Source organism: Dromaius novaehollandiae, chromosome 7 (assembly GCF_036370855.1).
Source record: "Dromaius novaehollandiae isolate bDroNov1 chromosome 7, bDroNov1.hap1, whole genome shotgun sequence".
Lineage (NCBI taxonomy): Eukaryota > Metazoa > Chordata > Aves > Casuariiformes > Dromaiidae > Dromaius > Dromaius novaehollandiae.
In genome coordinates, this window is record NC_088104.1 from 515,989 (window position 1) to 536,435 (window position 20,447).

Here is a 20,447-nt window from a genome sequence, read left to right on the forward strand (position 1 = left end):
TTGCTTTTCAGATCCGGGAATGTTAAAGATGGTTCTTTGGTGGCCTGTGCATTTTCTCCTGATGGAAATTTCTTTGTCACTGGATCATCATGTGGTGATTTAACCATTTGGGATGATAAAATGAGATGCCTCTATAATGAAAAAACACATGATCTTGGCGTTACCTGCTGTGATGTTTCTTCACAGCCAGTTTCTGGTTAGTTACTTGACTCTTCTGGAGAGGAGCATGGAAGAGGAGTTATTTTGTTTTTCTGTAGTTCGTTCTTATTCATATGCTTCTTATCATCAGTGCTCAAGATTAACAAATGACAATGGGCTGATGATGTTTCAGAATATTCTGAATACTTTTAATTAAAAGCTGTGTGAGTTTGGTGACAAGAAATGTACTAGGTCAACAAACAAGGTGATTAGCATGCTTATGATAGCTTTTAGTAGCTAATTATCCTTTCTGGCTTTTGGAAAATGGCTTGGGCAACATCTGTAAGTGAAGCCTATCTTCTGTGACTGAGAAAGGTGCTAGAAGGTGTAGTGCCTGAGTACCATTCACACTGACTCTTTCGTAGTTTGCTTCCCAGAGAGCAGGACTGGATTAAAGCAATTCAGAGAGCTTTAAACATAACAGGCTGAATGCTTCAGCTGTGGTATGGAAATAGGTCGACTGTTTCTTCTGCACCTGACTTGCTCTATTGGAGGAGTTTTGGGGATCAGAGAGCGCAGACTATTAGGTGTCCCACTAAAATGTGATACTGTTCAGAGTTGTTTTCACAGACCTCAGTGTATCAGTTGCGTTTCATTTGTGTCATCACACTCTTCTCCACAGTTGTGATAGGCAGGAACTTTTTCTTTTTAGAATGAAATCTGATATTCTGGTATATATTTGGATATTGAGATGAAAAAAATAAGGCATGCAAAGTGTAGGCCTTTCTCACGGCTGCACTATATATTATGTTAACTTTTCATTCATGTCATATTTGTAAGGCGTTCTGTGGAACTAAAACAGTTAGCATTTGGATTTCTTGATGTGTAAAAATATATATACTGAAAATTGCATTTTGAAGTTCCAGATATCTCAGGGAAAGATTTTCATATGTGTATGAGGCTTTTAAAATTACATTGTATGGTTGTGTGGGAATATTAAAGAGTTGCATGTCTAAGCACATAGCTTGTAAAGTGGGAAGAAATATTTGCCCAAGCAATAAGAACTTCTGTTAGAAACCTACCAATAGTTGCAGTCCGGGAAAGTGTCACAGCTGAACAAATGTGTCTGAAATGATGAAAGGTTAATTAGGTTTAGTATATATTTTTTTCTGGAAAAATTATTTAATAATTGTTAGAAAAATCACATAAGTTATCATTTGCTTTTGACAGAGGTTGGAAAATTGGGCGGAAGCCTCATTTCCAGATTTAGCAAGTAATAATGTAACTTAACTTCGTAGCCGCACTTCTGTGCTTTCCAGATGTGTTTAGGGAGACAAGATGGTTTCTGTAATGGTATATAAACTATTTTCAGAGTACACGAGCTGCTCTTTGAAAGGTGCCGAAGAATTACAACTGAGCAGCCATTGTGTGTATAACTGCTGCGTACAGTGCTGAGTACTGCTGTCTCTGTACCACCCTGTCTAAAAGAACAGAAGCAGGAAAGAAGAGAAAGTTCAGGAAATAGGATGTGAGCGTATACTTCAGTACACAGGGTTAGTGACTGGTAGTGCCAGACCAGTGAGGTGTGTCCACTGAAAGGTGCAGGGACAGCACTGAATTATTCTGTCATGATAGAAGGGGGATTAATCTCTAAATAAGATCTCTACAGACCTTTCTTGGGGAAAACACTACCTAAAAATTCCATCGTGAGCTAAGAATTACATCTGAAGGCAAAGGAAAATGTTGAACATGAAACAGATCAGAGTTTCATTTCCACCACTCCCTTTCCTTGTGAGATTATTCTCTGGGTTTAACAAATTACGTTACCAATGCTTCCACCTCCTGCAGCTCCAGTCAAGATAGATTTAGGCAAGAAAGCATTTCCTGCATTTTTTTTTTAACCTGGTTTATGATTGGTTTTTTTGTGTGCACTAAATTATTTGTAACAGGATTCTACTTTTTTTCTTTAAAATGGATTCAGATATTGTTGGATAGAATCTCGTCAGATCTAGAATAGCTGTAAGGCTGTGCTTTGTTTCCCATCTGACTGCAAAGCTTGAGCAGTGCCCTGCTCCTGAATAAATAAACTGTAGTGAAATTACCTGGTGGGCCAAAAGTATCTACTGAACCTCAGTGGAAGATAGTGTGACCCTTTACCACGGTATCCCAAAGAGCTCTGCATGTACAGCACTGCAATAACCCGTTAACAATTTAGTACCGCTTAAAATAGTGGTCCAATGCTGTGCGTCGAGATGGAATTCTCATCCAGGCCAAATTACCAAGTTACTTGTTCTTAGTTACCAAGAAACACTTGCTTTTACAACAAGGTGGCTAATGTGCCCTACTCATCTCTCTGTATGACCCAAATCCGACACCGTGAAATCCGAGCAAAAATGAGTCTGATACTTCAGTGTTTAATTGATTTGAGGTAACTCCTAAGATCTGCCACAGTCTCAGCAGATATAATTGCTCCTATGAAACTACAAACAGCTCTGTGCACTAGCTTTTTTTTTTCATGATAACCAGGCGAAATTAAAAATATAGTTGGTGGAAAAAGGGAGATGAAATCTCAGGTTATTTTGTAAGGTGCTTTGCAGTGACTATTTTGACATTGGCGCAGAACAGACAAAAAAAACTGACTGTGAAAACACTAGAGAGCAGACGTTTTAGAGAACCTTATTCCCAGTAACTACAGAGCCTGAAAGATGAGCCCTTGAAGCATCTGTTACAATTTTCTGATTTCCAGTCTTAATACTGGTGATGCTTGTAGTAGTGATTTTGCCCCAGACTGAAAGATAGGTGGAAGAACTAGACGGTCTTTTCTTCGTGGTCTTCTGTATGTGCACTGCTGTTCCATTCTCTCATTTCAGTCACTGTACCTGATCGTTCCGTAGGGCAAGAGATCAGATCTGTGGTTTGCATACCGCTTCCTGTGGTTTTAACAAGTCATTTAAGCTGCCCTTCTTTCATTCTAATCATGTGAAAATCTGAGTGGAGATTACATAAAGGGTGAAAAAGTCTCAAAGCCATCTGTCATTTAGAAATTGTGAGGGTGCTGTTAAAAAATTTCTCTTGTATTTTTAGTAATTGTTTTAATCCCATAAGCAGGTAAATTAAAAAATGGATAAAAAATGGATTTAAAATGTGTAGACTTAGGGCAAATTATTTGTGTAAAGATTTGGAAAAAAAATAAAGATTTTGGCGGTGGTTTCCTTTATTTTGATTGTTCCAGCCTTCTAAAATTTTGTTTTAAGAGATGTGTGTCTTGACAATCAGAAAAGGGTATGAGCATTTTTCTCATCCATTCAAAACAGAACTATATTCTGCTTTTTCAGTAGGCACATTAATGAGCTAAAGGCAGAACTCTGTCCTGAGCAGCAACTTTTGCTCTTCTTTTTGCAATCGTGTGCTTGTACCCGTGGTGAAGTTTTGGCTCACCAATATGGGGGTTCATAGCTCTGTAAGATGTGTAAAACAAACTAATTTCTTGGATCTTCTGTTTTTGGTCAGTGCCGGTCACTTCCCTTGATACAGGAGAAACTGTATCATATGCTACATGATGCACAATATTTGTTTTCGTAATGCTTACAAATAAACTGACTGGCACTGCCCTTAAAATATTTTTTTGTTTTTAACTGTTATATTTCATCTTCAATAACTAATGCAGTATTTCTCAGAGTGGTTTGCTGGACTGCAGTCATGAAACATCAGTTAGTTTATAAAAATGAAAAGTTAAAACATTTAAAATGTTGAAAACAGTCTACAAAATACTCTAAAATTTTTGCAGGCATATGCGGTTTTTAAAGTTTGAGAATTACTTAACTGTAAAGGAAATGTGTGTACCCATATAATTTAGGTTTAAAGACTATATTCTTGCACTCAGAAGGTAAAGGAACCATTTACCATCAAGAAAACTTAAAATAGCAGCACACTAGTGCAGTTCTGGCCTTTACTGACCTGTGCAGGAAACAATATAATAATGACATCTGTTTTACTTGCAAAAGCTTTTATAACTTGTGCAATTATTTTTATCAACACTTACTCAAATAGCAGTGAGATTAAGGAGACCTATAAAATTTCAGTGTAGGTATGCTGAATTAGTTTACTGTTATGTTATTCTTTCCAGTGCTTCTGAGTCACCTTAATATTTTTGAATTTTATCAGATGGCGAACATGGGTCCAGATACTTCCAGATGGCTTCTTGTGGTCAAGATAATCAGATCAAACTCTGGCTTATTTTATTTGCAGATTTCTTAGGTGTGTAATAGTATTTTTTTTCTTTCTTTTTCTTATCCAAATGTCTTAACTTTTTAATTGACAATGTACATCTAAGATCATATTTATGCTACCATGATGGATTCACAGCTAAACTAACCACAAGCTGAAAGTTTTCTTTTCAGTGCTTCGCTGGAGAGGAGCTAGGGCGTGCTGCATTTTGTGAGATTGGACCCTGTGACTTTTATTTAGTGAACTTCTCGTATAATTGTAAAAGTGGAGATTTCTAAAAGAAATATGACCAACAAAAAACAAACACAAACAAAACGCCCAAACTTAATATTATGATAAGCATTTTTTTTTTCAATCAGCATTTTTATCTTTTGGAAACAAGCAACATTTTTACTGTCGCCTTCAGGCAGGTTGATAGGTTGAAACCTCTTTACCCCTATGCAGGGCAGAAGTTTCCTTTCATCTTTCTGTACATCTCAGCCTTTGAACAAGAGCTGGTCACCTTCAAGAATGAAGATGGTTCATTATTACCCTGATTAGTCCCTGATGTGTTGGCTCCTGCTAGAACTGCAGTTTTGATGTGTAACTGCTGTGTAACTGGTCATCTCAGTAGGTGACCAAAAACATCTTCAGCAGGAATTTTTTGTTGTCTCTTTTACGTAAAAGCCTGTAGAGGTGAATATTGTATACACAGATACACATTTATTTATCTAAAACACTGTTAAACCAATGCTAGGATTGCAAAGTAAAGAAGTCAGAGAGGTGAAAGTTGTCTCTGCAATCCTATATCCTCTTTTTCATAGGCAACAAGTCACAGAGCCAGATCTTTGGGACACCTTTATACTTTTTAAAGGAGGTTATCTTATACCTTGTCAGATATTTCCATATGTAATAATTTACTTTTTGTATTTTTAGGTATTGAATTAAAATATAAATGCACATTGAGTGGACATTCCGCCCCAGTTCTGGCTTGTGCATTTTCTTATGATGGACAGATGTTAGTTTCAGGGTAAGCAGTATCTTTTACTTGTTTAAATTGCATTTAACTCTGTCATTTGTTATGCTGAGCATTTTTCATGTCATGTCCAGGAGTTTCCTATGGCCTGTTAGTTAGTTAAGCCTGAGGTCAAGGCCTTAACAATGACAAGAGACTAAGAAAATTGGATTTGTTCAGCCATAAGAAGAGAGGGCTCAAAGGAGGCGGCAAGGGATCTAGTTGCTGTTGGCAGGTACCTGTTGGGAGGATGTAGAGAAGATGGAGCCAGACACTTCTCAGAGGTGTCCAGGGATAGGACAAGAGGCAGCAGGCATAAGTTGGAACATGGGAAATTCTCTCTGGATGTAAAGAAAGTAAGTTGTTCTAACAGGGGTTTGGTTGGACATTGGAACAGGGTGTGCAGAGAGGTTATGAGATTCCCTTAGAGATACTTGGAGATGGATGTAAAATAAAGAGCAGTTTAAAAATGGTTCCTTTGCAGTAATTATGTGTATGTGTGTATCTGTCTGTCTGTCTATGTATTCTGCATGTATACATACCAATTTCAAGAAGGATGCATGCCATACACATTTTTGTTTCACCTTCAGAGTATGATATTGAACTACCCAAATACATTCACAATATTTTAAAAAACCCTTTAAAAATTTCTATATGGATATGCAGCAACCACCCATATATATTACCTGTGTGGAAACCTTTTAAAAAACAGGGCCAGATCTAAGTCTGAATGTTCAGTGTTTGCATTCCATGCAAGTATTTTTAGATTTGAATAGTTTCAGGTGTATTGTCTGAGGCATTGTGAAAATTAGTTTTTTTTAAGGAGCTATGCCTTCTTAAAATCAGTAAGTATGTTTTTCTTACACTATTATATTACTAAAAGGTTGGTTCTTCTTACTGCTTATCACTAAGATTGATTTATATACCTGTGAGGACTGCTTTTATCAACAAAGGACAAAAATCTTCATTTATAATGAATACTTTGATAATGAGATTTGTGTGCTATACTGTCAGTTAACTATCCAGTGCAAACAGATTTTGATTTTAATTGTTGTGAAAAACGCTGATTATTTTGAAATCCTGAACTAATTCATAATGCATAGAACTCTGTTTTTTTATGTTTCATATAGGTAATCTTTCACTGAAACTTTCACATAACCCAGGAGCTAGAAAGAAATTCTAGATAGATGTTTGCAACTTGGAAAAAAACAAGAGGACACTTTTTTTCTTTTTTAGGTATTATATAACTGATACTTGAATTCTGCTTCCATCTTGTGGCATACGCAGACATGGACCTCAGACAAGATGGTGGAGGAGGTCGTTTACTGAGTCAACAAATTGTTGATTATATAGCACCCAGGCCCTGCCCTTCGTCCCTCGTGGTGCAGGCAGGAAGGCTCGCCCTGGTCACGGGCAGCTCACGTGCGCATGTTCTGGCCGGAGCTCATAGTTCCCCAGGACCTGCCACATCAGCACTTTCTGCCTTAGTGATCTTCCGCTGTCTCACACAGCGCCGTCTTATCTTCATCCCACACATCTCCCCCCTTTTTATTTCTTAAGCTAAATATTGCCAGTGCACTGTGTATTTGTACAGCAAGTACTTGATGCAAAGCCCTTTGAATCATTCTCTGCATAAGGCTTATTAAGCAGGGGAGACAGATAGCAAGGGCTTGAAATCCCAGCAAGCCTACCGATCCACACACCGGTATCTTCTTAACCGATGGCCCCAAACCTGACGTCCAGTCCCATCCCTCAAAAGGGTTCCACCCTGAGTCTGTCTGCAACTTATTTGTAGGGTTGTGTAGCCGCCGTAAGCTTTTATGAATCGACATTGAATGATCATTTAAATTCATACAACACTTCCCATCTAACTCTTCACAGCCATGCCCATGTGCTAACAGCAAAAAATCTGTAGCAGCTCTGTTCTGCAGCGTGGCATGCCTCACCGATTGCACGTCTACCAGCAAATTTTGAAGCGCTAAGCTAGTAGCATTATTTTGTTTGGCTAGCCAGCACCCCTGCTTGTTCAGGGTGACCAGTGCTTGTGCCGCAGCTACCCCGGCGCCAGAAAGGAAGCAGCAATAGTTTATCCGGGCTTCCATATGGTTACTTTGTCGTCACACTCTTCTGTGAAGGTGCGAACGTGTCTCCTGGCTTTGTGGTGGCGTTTGGCCTCGATCATGGTCGTATTTGGGGTGAGAAGGGTTAATTTTCCTACCGTGCACGGCCCGCCTATGATCCTTGCAGGGACTGCCAGCCATGCCCTATCTCCACAGATCAAGAACAGGCCGGGCGGCAGGGTCATATGGCTAGAGAAGGACTGTGTAACATTGTCAATCCTCTTACACCATTTTGATGCATTTTTAAAGATTCCATTCCCTGTCACCTCCCAGACTGTATCGTTGCTGCGACCCCTTCCCGTATAGTTAAAGTTCACACACCGATGTGCTCCTAAGGAGCCCAGCAATTGCAGCTCCTGAGGAGGATTGGCATACGGACTGCCCACCCTCGACCACCAGGCATCCCAAGGTTCACGTGTATCATTGCGGCTGATGTTACTGCATACTGGGGTTCCTAACACGGATTGATCACAAAGCTGCTCGAGCTCAATCAGGTCCAGGGGAAGTCCCACCAAGCGCGTTGAGAAGGGGTTCTGCGGAGTGGCTGTACTAAGGCAAATGGTGTCTTGACCTGTGACATTCGCCAGGGTAACCCACACGTTCTCCTTAGGCTGAGGGACTATCCATCCCTGCACGAGGCAGGCAGATATTGCTAGAAAATACCCCGAAGTGGGACTCATCTTGACTGGCTCTCAGTCCTCGTTTGGTGTTTTGAGGGACGCGTCAACAGGTCGAATCAGCCGTGCAGGCACCCAACGAGGTCCGTTACCTGTGGAGACAAAGCATAACCTTTTCCCCATGTTATTAAGTCTACTGGTTCACTCCATTGACCCGTTTCCAGGTTCTTGTAACAAACCCGAGGCCATTCTCGCCACGTAGAACGCGAAAAATGCTTATTAACTGCACTTTGGTCCGTATAACGGTCTAAAAAATTGAGAACATATAGGGCTTTCCATAGCTGCTCTTGTGGGGAGGCACCCGGGCTATTCCCCCTTTTTTGTTTTTCAAGCATGTTTTTTAGAGTACGATGGGTACGTTCCACTATTGCCTGGCCATTTGGGGAATAGGGAATTCTGGTCACATGAGTGACCACCCAGGTTTTAAGAAATGCCCGCGTTCGTTGTACAGTGTATGCGGGACCATTGACAGTTTTAATGTGAGTGGGGACCCCCATTGCGGTGAAACAGGCAAGCCAGTGACGACATACATCACGGCTTTTTTCCCCAGCGTGGGCAGTAGTGAAAACGTAATGGGAAAAGGTATCTGCAGAGACATGGACATAGTTCAGTCTTCTGAATGAGGGATAACGGGTAACGTCTGTCTGGCAGACATTGCAGGGTTGCAGGCCTCGAGGGTTGGTCCCTGAGTAGGGTGGTAACGGGGATACATTTTGGCAATCGGGGCAACTTCGAATAATGTCTTGAGCCTGATCTCTTGTGATACGATAAGTTTTTTGTAGCGCCTTTGCATTTTGGTGAAAAAAATCATGGGACAGTTTGGCCTGTTGATAGGTGTTAGGTGTTAACACAGCTGCTATAAAACGGTCAGCAACGCGATTGCCTTGGGCAATCGGCCCGGGTAGAGCAGTGCGAGAGCGAACATCTAAAACAACATAGTCATGCCCTCTTTGTTCCAACAAAAACAACAGTTCCTTCAGAAGAACAAACAATTGTTGATTTGTAAGAGTTTTTAAAAAGGATCGTTCCAGGTGTTAAGTAGTGCCCATAACATAAAGAGAGTCAGCAGCAACGTTCAAAGGCTGTGCCTTGAACAGTGTGAAGGCTCGGACAGCAGCTGCTATCTCGACTATCTGTGTGCAACCTTTAATGTGTAGTATTGGATTCCCATTCTCCTTGATCATTTTTCCATGAGACCGCTGCCTTCCCGGACGGTCCCAACCCATCGATAAAGGTGGTTAAAGCATGAGGGAGGGGTACACGGGAGAGATGAATTTTGAGCTGTGAAGGCAGGGCTTGTAGTGAGTGAAGTAGCTTATGCTGGGGAATGGAGAAGTTAAATTCCCCTCCAAAACCCGCGGGAGTAGTTTGGAGAGAGAGACTTTGTTGAAAGCAAAAGTTAAAGTCCTGCTTGGCCAGCGGGATAGAGATGCTAGCCGGGTCTCGTGCCAAAAGACTTTGCAATCAATGGCGCCCTTTCTGGATGAGCAAAGCCATCATTTTCTATCCCAGTGGTTACAGTCTTTGAGAAGGTGTGAGCTAGAAACACCCATTCCAGGATTCTTAAAGGATTGTTGTCAGCCGAAACCCATTGGCATAAGAGGGCATAAGGTTGAAAGGCATCGTAAATCAAAATCAGACAAACAGGAAGCGTTGGGGAGATGCGGTGCTGTTGGTTTTGAATAGCCGTGGACACCCGTTGTAGGGCGTACAGCGCTTCAGGGGTCAAGGTTCAGGATGATGCCAAATCCAACTCTCCCTTTAGCAAAGCAAAGAGAGGGGCTAAGTCTTGTGTGATAATCCCGAGATAAGATCGCACCCAGTTAATGGTGCCAAGAAGTTTCTGCAGGTCGTTTAGGGTCTTGATGTCAGGTTCTAGCTGCAGAGGCTGCGGCAGGATAGTGGTGTCTGTAATCTCCCATTCTAGGTACTTCCAGGGCACTTGCATTTGGACCTTTTCCTCAGCTACACACAGACCATTAGCACTCAAAGTTTTCCGTGACTCCTCGGCAACCGTTTGAACGGCGTCTTTCGGGGATGCGGAGATCAAGATATCATCCATGTAGTGATAAACTAAGGCATTTGGATATGCGCTGCGGATGGGGAGGATGGCTCGGGCCACAGACATCTGGCATATTGTCGGACTGTTCAGCATCCCCTGAGGCAGTGAAAGCGGAGCGTGGGCTCCTGATTATTGACCGCCAGAACCGTAAATGCAAATCGTGGCGCATCTGCTGGATGTAGCGGTATGGTGAAAGAACAGCCCTTGAGGTCAATGTCAGTAAGAGGCCGTTACTCAGGTAACGTTGCCAGTGACGGGATCCCAGGTTGGAGTGCTCCCATAGGCTCCATCACTGCATTTACTGCACGTAGGTCATGTAATAATCGCCATTTGCCGCTTTTCTTTGGAATGACAGATACGGGGGTATTCCACGGACTGGCAGAGGGGACTGTATGTCCTGCGCAAAGCTGCTCCTGCACCAGTCCGTGTAGCTTGTGCAGCCTTTCAGCTTTTAAGGGCCACTGCTCCACCCACACTGGCTCATCAGTTTTCCAGGTGAGTTTGATGTATGGCTGCACTTCAGTGACCCCTAAGATAAATTTGTTCCTATAGTGACCCCCCTGTTACGGAAATTAGGCTTGTCGGCCACCATAACAGGGCCCGACCCTAGGTTCCTGCAGAAAAGTTCAGAGCCAAATCAAAGCAAGTTAAATAATTAAATTTTAATGACGTCTGTGCAGTAATTACAGCTCGAGCTGGGTGCCTCCGAAGAGGGACCCCGAACAAAGAAATCCCTGGGCGATTATAGCTTTTTTCAAATTAAGTTTCCCACCCCTCACGTGGTAGTTCAGACCAATAGTAATTTTTAGGTCTGGGGTCTCCTGCTCCTTATTGGGTCTCATCGTTGTTCCTAGGCAGGCTGTTTTTCTCCCTTATCTTTACTGTTGCGGTTTCTGCTGACGGTTGTACCTTCGTTTCTTGTTGGGTCTTACTGTTGTCCCTCAAGTCCGGAGGAGGAGGAGGTGATTCTAAATCATAGCAATTAACACTGCCCCAGCAGTGAGCTGAGGCTTTGTCCCTCAAGGTCCTGACGCCCTGCTCCGGTCTCATTTCAAAGCCTTGACATCCTCTCTTTCAGAGTGTGAGACGCAGGAATGCAGACTGCTTGTAGCTCCCTTATCTCCCTAGCTGGAACCAGCTCTGAGGCCCTTTTCTTACTGGACTGAGTAAAAGTTCATTATTTTACCTAAGTGCGGCCTAAGGCTGCAGCAAATTCAGCTGCTCGTGCTAAGCAAGTTGCACAGAAGTTGTGCTAAGCGGCTGCCTCGGGACAGTTTCAGTTCGCTGTTCCCTAACGGCCGCCGCCTAGCAGGCCCCGTGCTCCCGTGGGGAGAAGCTGCACTGTGGTGTCCGTAACCAGCACTGGCGGGGAGACGGCCAGGTCCCCGCCGGCACTCCCCCCAGTTGCGGCTCGCAAGTCGTCGGCCTGCTGCCCGGGGCCGTCTGGCTGTGCCGGCATCGCTGCCGTATTCATTGCTGGAGCGCGCGGCCTTGCGCTCCTCCTCCCGTTTTCTTGGACCGGGGCAGCGTGGTGCCATCCTGGTGGAACTTGGAACGGCATTCGTTGGCCCAGTGGTAGCCCTTTTGGCATCGTGGGCACGGTCTGCTGGGCGCTTGTTTCCCCGGTTTCTTCCCTTTTCCCGCTCCGGCCTTGCAGTCTTTCTTAAAATGCCCGACCTGCCCGCAGCTAAAACACGGAGCCTGCGGTGCCGCAGCGACGACCATCTGCTGCGACAGAGCGGCAGCTAGCAGGTCCGCGCGGTGCGATTCCGTGCCCACGTTCTGGCAGGCTCGTATCATATCGACACGGGGGGGTTGGCGTCGCGCAGGGGGCGGAGGGCCTCCTGGCAGTCCGCGTTGGCGTTCCCCAGCGCCAGCAGCGTGAGCAGCAGCCGCCGGGCTTCCTCCGAGTCGACTTGCTGGTCTGTAGCGTTCTGGAGCCTGTCCGGGAACTGTACGTAGGGCTCCTGGGGGCCCTGGCGCACGCTGGCGAAGGACTGCGCCGGCTTCCCGGCCGGCACCTTCCGCAGCGACTGCAGCGCCAGGCGGGAGGCCTGATGAAGCGCTTCTCGCGATAGCTGGGCTTGTGCCGAGGCCGTAGCGTGTTTCCCTTCCCCCATCGGCTCATCCATGCCAGTGTTGTTCATATGAGCTAGGTTGTCCATAGTCTGGACCGTGGCTCGGTCGCAATACTCAGTGAGCCACACAGTATATTGCATAGCCGAAAGTGTCATCCGGCACAAATCTTTCCAGTCATGCGGGGTCATGGTATAACCCTCGGCGGTAGCTTGAAATAAGCTCATAGTGTAGGCTGACTGAAGGCCAAAATCCTTGACCGATTTCCTGATTTCTTTCACCACCTCGTAAGGCAGCTGCTCCCACGCGCTGGGGCTCCCTGCCTGATACCGCACGGGCAGGCGTGGAGGAGCTCCGGGTCTCCTCTTCGCAGCGCCTCTATGCGGCAGAGCTCCAGCGCGCCGTGGTGCTGCAGCAGCGCCGGCCCCGGGTCGATGGATTTTGCCCAGAAGGCCGGGTCGGGGGGGGGGGGTTGCGGGCAGTCCGCGCTGGCGGGCGGCCCCCTCTCTGGAGGGGGCGGTGGTCCCCAGGGGGCCGTGGGATGAGTGCGGCGAGGCGCGTTAAGGGGCGGGTAGAGGTCCGGCTCCCTTTCCGGATCGATCGGCCCCGGGTTAAATGGATCGTCGGGCTCGGAGTCCGGCCAGGTTTTTAACAAGGGCTTTTTGGCGCCCTCGTCGGCCGTTGCTGTGTAGAGCGGGAGTTTAGCCGCATTTACTGCTTGCAAGCGGTGGAGGGCAGAAAAGACCTGTTGCCAAGTTATTAAAAGTCCCTCCGCTTTATCATCACTCCGCCGCCCCAGTTCGTCCCCGATATGTTTCTGCTCCGTAATGTTTAAAGTCCCCTCCTGCGGAAACCAGGAGCAATTGTCCCGGGCCCACGCTAGCAGGGTCATAAGCGAGAGCTGGGAGATATCCCCCCCATGAGTCTTTAAAACTTTCTGTAACACTTCCACATGATTTCTCTGCTCTCTTGTAAGAGACTGCCCCATGGTTCCCAGCTGCTCACCTGCCGTCCCGCGGCGGTGATGGGAGCGCTCAGTTGTCAACTGTCCTGAAGTTCAGCTGGGCTATGCCGCCGGATTCATCGTTCCTCTTCTTCGTGTCCCCGTTCGGGCGCCGTTTGTGGCACATGCAGGCACGGACCTCAGACAAGATGGTGGAGGAGGTCGTTTACTGAGTCAACAAATTGTTGATTATATAGCACCCAGGCCCTGCCCTTCGTCCCTCGTGGTGCAGGCAGGAAGGCTCGCCCTGGTCACGGGCAGCTCACGTGCGCATGGAGCATGGCCGGAGCTCTTCTGGCCGGAGCTCATAGTTCCCCAGGACCTGCCACATCAACACTTTCTGCCTTAGTGATCTTCCGCTGTCTCACACAGCGCCGTCTTATCTTCATCCCACACACCACCTCGTAAAAGAAACACAAGTGCCATGGAGCGTCCTAAGTGGCAGTGGTAATATATGAGAGCCCCACATTTAAATAAGAATTCAGCAGCGCATGAATATTATTTATTTATTTATATTATTTTTAAGAGAATCTTTTTCAGTTTTTGAAGCTTATTATGAATGGTTGTGATCCAGAGTTACTTTACTTTCCATTAGACATGTGGATTATAGTTTTGGATTACATTGCCATAGGTGAAATTATCCCATACAGTCTTTCAGGAAACACTGTTATGATGGTTTAAAAAAACTATGCAGTTTGTGTATCATGAAATATTTTACGTATTGCATTGTACCACTTCCTCTAGCTCACTTTGTAAATGAAAAGGTTTCAAAAATAAATAGAAATGCTGAAAGTAAATAATCGATAGCCAGATTCTGTGGGTATGGAGCTGGTATTACAGGTACTCCTCTCAAAGACCTGAGGTAGACGTGGTATAGTAGGGTTGGGGCCAGTTGGAGTAAGCACGGTACAAATCCTCTACATCAGACATTCTCCTGGAAGTGCAGAGTTTTTGGAGATAGCTGTTAGCTTTTACTTCATGCTGTGTGCCCATCTAATCAGTGTCCTGTGTCTAAGTGGGATATGGGTGGAGGGGATTTAGTTATCTACCTTTTTCATAAGCTGATGCTAAAAGCTATGTTTGTTTTTATTTTGCTTGCAGAAGAGATTTTTTAATTAAAAATTATTTTGTTTCCATATTCCTTTTTGTGCATCTTTTTTTGTTTTGTTTTGTTTTTTTAGGTCTGTGGACAAGTGTGTCATAATATATGAAACTGTAAGTATATTATAATGCAAGAATATTCATTGGATTGTTGTCTTTAGATATCACCACTGCTTCTGCAATGTTTCATCAAGATAAATAGATATTAACGAATAGGTACTCGGTACTATATAAACCCGAAATATTTACTGTGTATTTGGGAGGGGGTGAGACATAGGCATTTGGGGAAAATGTCTCTTGAGAATTGATCAGTCTCTCTCTCTTCCTTCATTTTCATTTCTTTGAGGGTTTGTTACTTGATTTCTCTACAGTCCTCCTGTAATAGTATTATTTAATGAATCCTGTATTTATACATTATCTTCTTACTGAAGTAGAAGGATTTTTGTTAATCTTAAATTTCATCATAACATTCAAAGCAGGAAAAACTGCAGCTTTTGATGTAAGAAAGTCAGGAATGGTGATTATAGAAATTCTTTAGTAAATTATACATAAAGTGCATAAAATAGAAGCATAATGAAGAATTCAGTTATTCCAGTAGAAACATTTTTGTATTAAGTGTAATGTCCTTTCTTTAAAACTTACCGTTTAGGCATTTTGTGTAATACTGTTACTATATCCTTTGTGGCTCACCTGTACATAGTATTTACCTTAGTACTCTGTAGTATTAAAAATACTAATTTTGCTGAAATTAAGGGCGAACAAATCTTTAAGCTTCGCCAGCTTGAGCTACACATACTGTCGTACTGATCTATTTTTTTAATTAGGATTGCAGTTTTCCACCAAAATAATTCAATTTATACCTTCCCGATTTTGGCCCAATTTTATTAGTAGTTTGATGCTTCAGCTGGTATGTGGTTAGTGCTTTAGATTTATGGAACCCCCCAAAAGTGAATGATTCTTAAATGCTAATATTCGATCATTCTTTTAGCTTCATATTTTTTTCTAAACCATACAGGAATCACATTCCTTGACAGTCTTATGCTGTTACGGGTGAGGACAGGTGGGGACAATAAACTTGCATGGGAGGGAGAGAAGTTTCAACCTAAAGTAGGACACTTTGATGATGGACAGTTCAGAAAAACTGGAGTGCCGACTGATCAATTAGTGTATCAGTAAAACTTTGGAATAACTTTGCTCTTCATCTTTTAATTCTGTCTGGACCTGTCAAAGAAATAGTATCTTTCATAAGAAGGAAATCTTGTGGATCATAGGTTAAAACTATGCAAAAATGATGAAGTTTGTTTTTGTACGTAGTAGCATCTAGTGGCCAAATAGGTGAACCACAGAGTTTGATCTGTTATTGCCCTGTTTCTTAAGGATTGTTGCCTGAAGTCTATCTGAATTTCAGTTACTACGTCCCTCTATGTCATTTTTAATCCTAGATTTGTAGAAGAAATGTTTCTATCTTCATAAGCAATCAGCCAACATGGAACTTTGGAAAAATGTAATAAATTCAGTTGATATTTCTAAAATTATTATGCTGAAAGTTCCATGTTGGCTTATTATAAGGATAGCCAAGTTCCAGTGAATTTAGAGAACTTCAAGCAGGAAGTTTGAGTTGTGTTTTTGACTGTTGCTAACCACCTTTGGTAGTGTAACTTCTCTGAAGGTGACTTCTGTCATCTTCCAAAAAGAAGTATTATTCCTTATCTGTGTAAGGAAGTGTACAAATGAACTTGAACTTTTTATATATATATTTGTGTGCGTGTGTGTATATATGAAATACTAATATACTATATATAGAGAAATATATATAGTATATGTACTATATACAGTGTACATATAGTGTGTGTGTATATATATATTGTGTATGTGAAATTTTTTTGGATTTAAAAATACAAGTACTTCTTTCACAGAGTACTGGCAATATCCTTCATACTTTGTCTCAACACACCAGGTATGAATTCAGTATGATTCTTTTGTTCTACTATTAATAAAATAAATTAAATCCTTTTCATGTTAAATTTCACACATTTGTTTTTATTTTTAGGTATGTTACAACTTGTGCTTTTGCACCATATATTCTCTTACTTGCCACAGGTTCAATGGATAAAACTGTGAATATATGGCAATTTGACCATAAACAACCCTGTTCAGGTTAGTATATGAAGTATTTGTAACCTCTTCTTTATACTTTAGGTACAGTATTATTAAATATCTTCTGAAAATGCAAAAAAAAATTTTTTCTTACTTGCATTTAATCTGTAACCGCATGATTATGTGGCACAATATTTGTCTTATCTCTGAAGTGATCTTGCTATGTCCTAGATAGGTATTTTCTTTCTTTTTTTTTTTTAAGAAAAGATATATTAGAAATATTTTAATTTTAGTGGTCTGCTCTATCTTCCTTTCTGATATTTTCCTTTTCTTACTCCTGGACAGCATTTAAGAGATGAGTGTTATTCCCAGAACACTAAAGACTTTATGCACAAGTACCACTGACAATGGATTAAACAAAAAATATGCTAATTGCAAGCATAATTGTCAACAAGAAATGCCATTTAGATGAAATAGGATAATTAATGTTACACTATGCATTGGCACATAAAGTGTATGGAACAAAGATACGTAGATCTTTGTTCAAAGTGCAAGAGCAAGTCTGGAGTTCAGCCTGCTTCTCTAAAGAGGTATGAGACTCGGTTTCAGTGTTTGCTGACACTTTTCAGTCTTTTGGTTTAATTCAGATACAATCGCAGGGTCACCTAGGAGACATCACCTAGACATCTAGGAGATTAAATTCTTCTGAACGTTGAAATTAGATAGGTAAAGGACAAACCCAAATTATTGTCCCCCTGGAATGAAGGTCTAATAAGGACCTCTTCTTAGACCTTGGGGAGTGTTTAGTGGTGAGAGAACTTGGCAAACAGGGTTTGTTACTGACGTTGTTCTTAGAGATGGTTTTGTTTCATTGTTGCTTGGGGTTTTTTTACTGTCTTTTATCATCTTTTTTCAAAGGAAATATCACAGAAAATGAATCTAAGATGGCTGTTGAGAATTGGTCAGAGGAAGACGTTTTGGCCTGGCTTCATGCACAGGGCTTAACAGACCTTGTTGGGATTTTCAAAATGCATAACATTGATGGCAAAGAACTCCTGAATCTTACGAAAGAAAGTCTGACGAATGAATTAAAAATTGGTAAGACTATAGAAATCAAAACAATTTTTAACTTTTAGAGTACCTATGAAATCCTGGGATGAAAGCAAGTTAGGAGATCCATATATGGATATTTTTCCCTTAAATGATTTGTAATTAATTATCGTGCCTGATCAAAAACCTGATGATGTCACATTATCCAAAATATGCTTTTTGGAGTCTTTCTTATACCTAGAGACATGAAATAGACTTCTACCAACAATCCTTTGTTACGTGGTCTCATATGTTTTTTTTTCTATTTTTCTTTTTAGATCACATACCTTAAGCTATGGGAAAGTAATGTCAGCTTTTATATGCATAAAATGATTCTGACTTTGGTAAATAGGGTACTATATAGTTTTTCCTGTCAGTCTGTAAAAGTGGTATGTTTATAATATTATGTGCTCAACTACTTTCAATTTAGCAGTGGCTTGATTTATTTGACTAGATACATCAAAGGAATTATTCCATATCTGCCATGGCTCAGACAACTGAGTTAACAAAATAGGAAAATACTAAATCAGTATGTCTTCAATGTTATTCAACTTTCAGTTCAGCTACATGTTAAGAATCTATCATGTCCCAATGCTTGAATGATCATGCTCTTTCTCTCCTTGGTAACCTGTTTTCTTTGATCTAAAAATACAACATTTACCAGTTTCGTATGATATTGCAAAAGAACTCTTGAGGTTTTTTTTTTTTTTAATAGTCTTTGCAAAGGGAGGGTTTTTTAGACCGTTTTGCTTGATGATTGATCGTATAGGTGCTTTTTCTTCTGTTATTTTCTGTTAGCTTCTTATTTCTTGTCCTGTTAGTCTTTACTTCAGTTCGGATTTGCACTTAATAAAAAAGGTTTCCTCATATCCCCAAAGGCATTTAATCTAAGAGAAAGCAATCAGCAGATTGTTTACATAACATTTCATTAGCTGCTTTGATTGTTTTTGACAGCTTTTTGAAGGAATGCTTCGTTACCATGCAAATGGAACTAGTCTCTGTTTCCACGTTAATTGTCCTATAATATAAATAACATCGTACTGAATTCCGTAAGATTTTGGACAAGATAGTGACCATCTCCAAGGCAGTGACCATCATAAACATTCTGGTTGAAAAGCATTTTGTACTGTAATAGCACAGCTTGTAAGGGAGGCATTCCAAATGCTTTCCCCTCTTCTGTAGCACATCAAGAAGGCTTCTTTTCATGTAGCTCTGTCTGATTTAGGTTAGGTATGTAAAGAAAACAGATTATCTTAAAGACAGTTCAACCTTTAATCACTTACTGCAGGGTGACTGTATAACATTACTTAAACAAGGATGAATTTGCCTAAATTATAAAATCTTCGACCAGGCTGATTTTGTCTTTTCTTTCTCCAAAATGTGCTATAGAAAATGTGGCTTTTTTTGTCTTCCTCTTGGTTCTGAGGTTTCGCTTCAAGTACATGCATACAGTTTTAAAAAGCCCTTTCCTATTTCATATCTTTATCAAGAAACCGTGGATCTGAGAATGAGTTTGGAAACAACCTTCTGGAGTAGACTTCGAAGCACTTAGGATACAGCACACCCTACCTTTTTACTGAAGTAGGAGTGAGCTTTGGAGGAGTTGCTCGGTATAGATCGAACAGAAAATTACACATGCTTTGCTCATATCAACAGAATCCTGTTTCAAGTGTTACTTTAAATCTAGTTTTCAAAAGATGGTATGTCATTGGCAGTTCTTTAATCTCTTGAGTAGAGATTTAATCAGGAAATAGTTTTTGAGATACAAACTGGATGGTATAATCTTTAATCTGTCTGCATGAGAGTAAATTAGGAAAAAATGTCTGTGTAATGAAGATGGCGGAAGGTGCCCTCAGAATCCAGTTATAATTACAGCATTATTTGGTTCTTTTGAAAGACATTTTACCTTTCTTTCCTTTGGTTATAGCCTTAACTTTTCTTGATCTCAAAATGATCTACTGCAGTATTGCCATACAAACTCTCCCTAAAAATAAGCATGAATTTTTATTCTATTTCAGTTATGTTGTCTGTCACATCGTCCTTACTAAAGATTACTTTCTTTGGCATCTGTTTTTTTCTTACTCTGTTCTCTTGGCCGATGAGGATGCCTGCGTATCAGTGTGACAGTTTGCTCCGTTAGCACACGTTGTTTGAGGCATCTGATTAATTGCACCCTGAAGCTGGAAGCACTGGCGTGTTAAAGGCATGTTGGCAGATCAGTTTTGCATGACAGTCTGCAGAGCAAGTACAGCAGTTGGTTGGAAGACTGTTGCAGTAGATGGTTGTAGTTACCCTTCATTCTAGTAGTGAAGATGGAAAATAGTCCGGAATAGGAACTAGTATTTACCAGTGCTATATTGGAAAATAAACTGTGACGCATTGCACCTGCAGGTTTGTGAGATAAAATGATTTTTAAAGGAGGAACATTTTATGCTGTTGCAAGTTGAGGATTGCTGGTATCTGGGCTTCATTTCTAATCCTGACAGGTTAACATTATAGCGTGGTGGTTTATAGAACTACAGAATGACTTTTCTCATTGTTGCATTCCTTTTTTCCTCTTGTAGTTATGTCTCTCTCTCAGATTCACAGCTATCGTATGTTCTTTGTGAATAGGTAACAATACTCAAATGAGTTTTGAGATGTTTAGACAAACTTGTGGTCCTTCATGGAGGAATGTATATTAATCAGTATTTGTGATGCATTGTGTGATCACTAAAAAGCATTTATACCACAGTATGTGCATTCTAGAAAAAGAGCTCGCAGTCTGCACAAAACTCCTTAAAACAAACAAACCAAGAAACAAACAAAACAAATGACTGCAACTTTCATTAACTCAGTCAAAATAGCTGTACTCACTCTCCAC

General features: G+C 41.6%; 1 protein-coding gene across 6 annotated transcripts in view; it reads left to right on the top strand.

Moving 5' to 3' along the window:
* Positions 1 to 20,447, top strand: part of WDSUB1 (WD repeat, sterile alpha motif and U-box domain containing 1) — a 36,503-nt gene that overhangs the window by 8,041 nt on the left and 8,015 nt on the right. For all 6 annotated transcript variants that reach the window (XM_064514507.1, XM_064514503.1, XM_064514502.1 and 3 more), the window contains exons 3-9: positions 12 to 196; positions 4,303 to 4,395; positions 5,281 to 5,374; positions 14,479 to 14,512; positions 16,315 to 16,355; positions 16,449 to 16,555; positions 17,414 to 17,593. In XM_064514507.1, the coding sequence (XP_064370577.1) occupies positions 12 to 196; positions 4,303 to 4,395; positions 5,281 to 5,374; positions 14,479 to 14,512; positions 16,315 to 16,355; positions 16,449 to 16,555; positions 17,414 to 17,593 (734 nt within the window). The remainder of the gene's footprint in view (positions 1 to 11; positions 197 to 4,302; positions 4,396 to 5,280; positions 5,375 to 14,478; positions 14,513 to 16,314; positions 16,356 to 16,448; positions 16,556 to 17,413; positions 17,594 to 20,447) is intronic.